Below are 2,072 nucleotides of genomic sequence, written 5' to 3'. Positions count from 1 at the left end.
CTAATTTTTGTATTTTTAGTAGAGAAAGTGTTTCACCATGTTGGCCAGGCTGGTCTCGAACTCCTGACCTCAGGTGAGGCCTGCCCGTCTTGGCTTCCCAAAGTGCTGCAATTACAGGCATAAGCCACCGCACCCTGCCTGGCCCCTTTCTTTCTTTCTTTTTTTTTTCTGCTTCTAAGACAGGGTCTCACTCTGTGGCTCAGGCTAGAATGCAGTAGCGTGATCATGGCTCACTGTAACCTCCACCTCCCAGGGTAAAGCCATCTTCCTACCTCAACCTTCAGAGTAGCTGGAAATACAGGCTTGTGCCGGCACGCCTGACTACATTTTTTATTTTTTATAGAGATGGGGTCTCGCTATGTGGCCCAGGCTGATCTTGAACTCCTGGGCTCAAGCAATCTACTTGCCTCGGCTTCTGAAAGCATTGGGATTACAGGTGTGAGCCACTGCAACTGGCCTTCTTCAAAAAAACAAAATAGAGACAGGGTGTCACTATGTTGCTCAAGCTAATGAACTTCTGGCCTCAAGTGACCCTCCTGCCTTGGCCTCCCAAAGTGCTGGGATTACAGGCATGAGCCACTGTGCCCAGCCCTGGCCCCTTTATTGCTTTTCTTTGCACATTCAAGCCTTCTCCACCTGCTCCTTCACAAATAAAAGAAAAACCAAGCCTCACCTGGCTCGGGGCATCCCTGGGCTGGCTGCAGGGCCGGGGTGTGTGGAGCGCAACCTGCCGGACTCCGGAGGTGGAGGCCGAGCGCCCTAGGCGGTAGCCTCCCGTGAAGTCTGAGGTGGAAGAAGGAGAAGTGAGGAGGGCAGGAGCCTCAGGTGCCCCTCCCCTAGTTCCCAGTCCCCTGCCCTTGAATGATCCAGGCTGCCCCTGCCTCATCAAGGCAGAAAAGGGGGTGGAGATGTGGTATGAAGATTTAGGGCCCTGGATGTGGACATGAACAGGTGAGAGGAAGTCAGGACAGGTGCGGCCAGACCCCGGGAGATCCCCCAGCCAGCCCCACTGTGCACAGGTGTGTGCAGGCCATATCACCTCCATTGCGGTGGCAGGCAGGGAAGGTCTGGCAAGGAATGGGCAGCGCGGTGCGGCTCCCTCCTCGGTCTCCGTGGTGGATCCTGGCCAGCAGGCCCTCTGCCCCCTGGCTCCTCACTGGGATCCCTGATGTCACAGGGCCCCTGTCCTCACGCTCCACCTTGCCTGGACCCTCGGCACTGCCATTCCAGGCCCGGGCACCATCCTCGACCTCTGCTGGGATGACAAGGAAAGCTGTGTGCCTGCACATTGGAGGCGTCCTTCTGTCCCTCCGGTCACACATGCTGCAGCATGGGTGGACCAGGAGACAAAACTGCCCCTTTTGCAAGTAACAGCTGGGATGGGGTTCCTTCACACTCCCCCAACACACACACACACACACACACACGCACATACACCCGTTCCTTTCCACCCATTGGTACCATCTCCTGGGGTTGAGAATCATGTATATGTGCTGCATCCAAACCCTTTTCCCTGGTCAGAGGGGCCTCCCCAACCCCAGCTTTAGCTTCCAAGCCCCTCCATCTCCAGCTAGGGCCAGAATGACCATCTCCCTGGGACCAAGACCTGTAGGGGGAGAATCCCAATTCCTGAGCCCAGAAGGAGGAGGGCAGGGGGAAGGGCTGCCTGTGAACTAAGCTCATCTCTGAGAGGAGGCCTGGCAGAGCATTGCGTTGCCAGGCAACGGTAGGGGCCTCCTCTCCTCTCCCTCCTGTCTGGATGGGTTGCCATGGTAACAGCTGGGAGGCAGCTGTGTTTAGTTCCTGGTGCGCACACTCACAAGCACACACCCCTGCAGCCCCAGGAAGGGAGGGGCAGGGAGCAGAGCAGGACAGGGCCAGATTTGACCCCCTGTGCCTCCCAGACCTTCCTGCCCCTCCAGCACACACTGGGTGATCCCAGTCTTTCTGTCTATTGCTCACCTCCACCCCTCTGGTCTCCTAGAAAACATCCCAGACTCAAGACTGTGACTTCCAAATAACCCCTCCAACACCTCCCCCAAACCATCGCAGGCATTCCCAGCTGCCCCCCA

The 2,072-nt window shown here is 57.1% G+C and overlaps 1 protein-coding gene across 1 annotated transcript in view; it reads right to left on the bottom strand.

Moving 5' to 3' along the window:
• NYAP1 (neuronal tyrosine-phosphorylated phosphoinositide-3-kinase adaptor 1) overlaps window positions 1-2,072 on the bottom strand; it is a 13,430-nt gene that overhangs the window by 5,423 nt on the left and 5,935 nt on the right. The window contains exons 5-6 of the mRNA XM_011943955.1: window positions 1,040-1,358; window positions 664-783 (exon numbers count right to left, since the gene is read on the bottom strand). Of these exons, the coding sequence (XP_011799345.1) occupies window positions 664-783; window positions 1,040-1,358 (439 nt within the window). The remainder of the gene's footprint in view (window positions 1-663; window positions 784-1,039; window positions 1,359-2,072) is intronic.

This window comes from Colobus angolensis, unplaced genomic scaffold, assembly GCF_000951035.1.
Source record: "Colobus angolensis palliatus isolate OR3802 unplaced genomic scaffold, Cang.pa_1.0 Scaffold222, whole genome shotgun sequence".
Classification (NCBI taxonomy): Eukaryota; Metazoa; Chordata; class Mammalia; order Primates; family Cercopithecidae; genus Colobus; species Colobus angolensis.
This window is presented reverse-complemented; position numbering and strand designations above follow the sequence as displayed.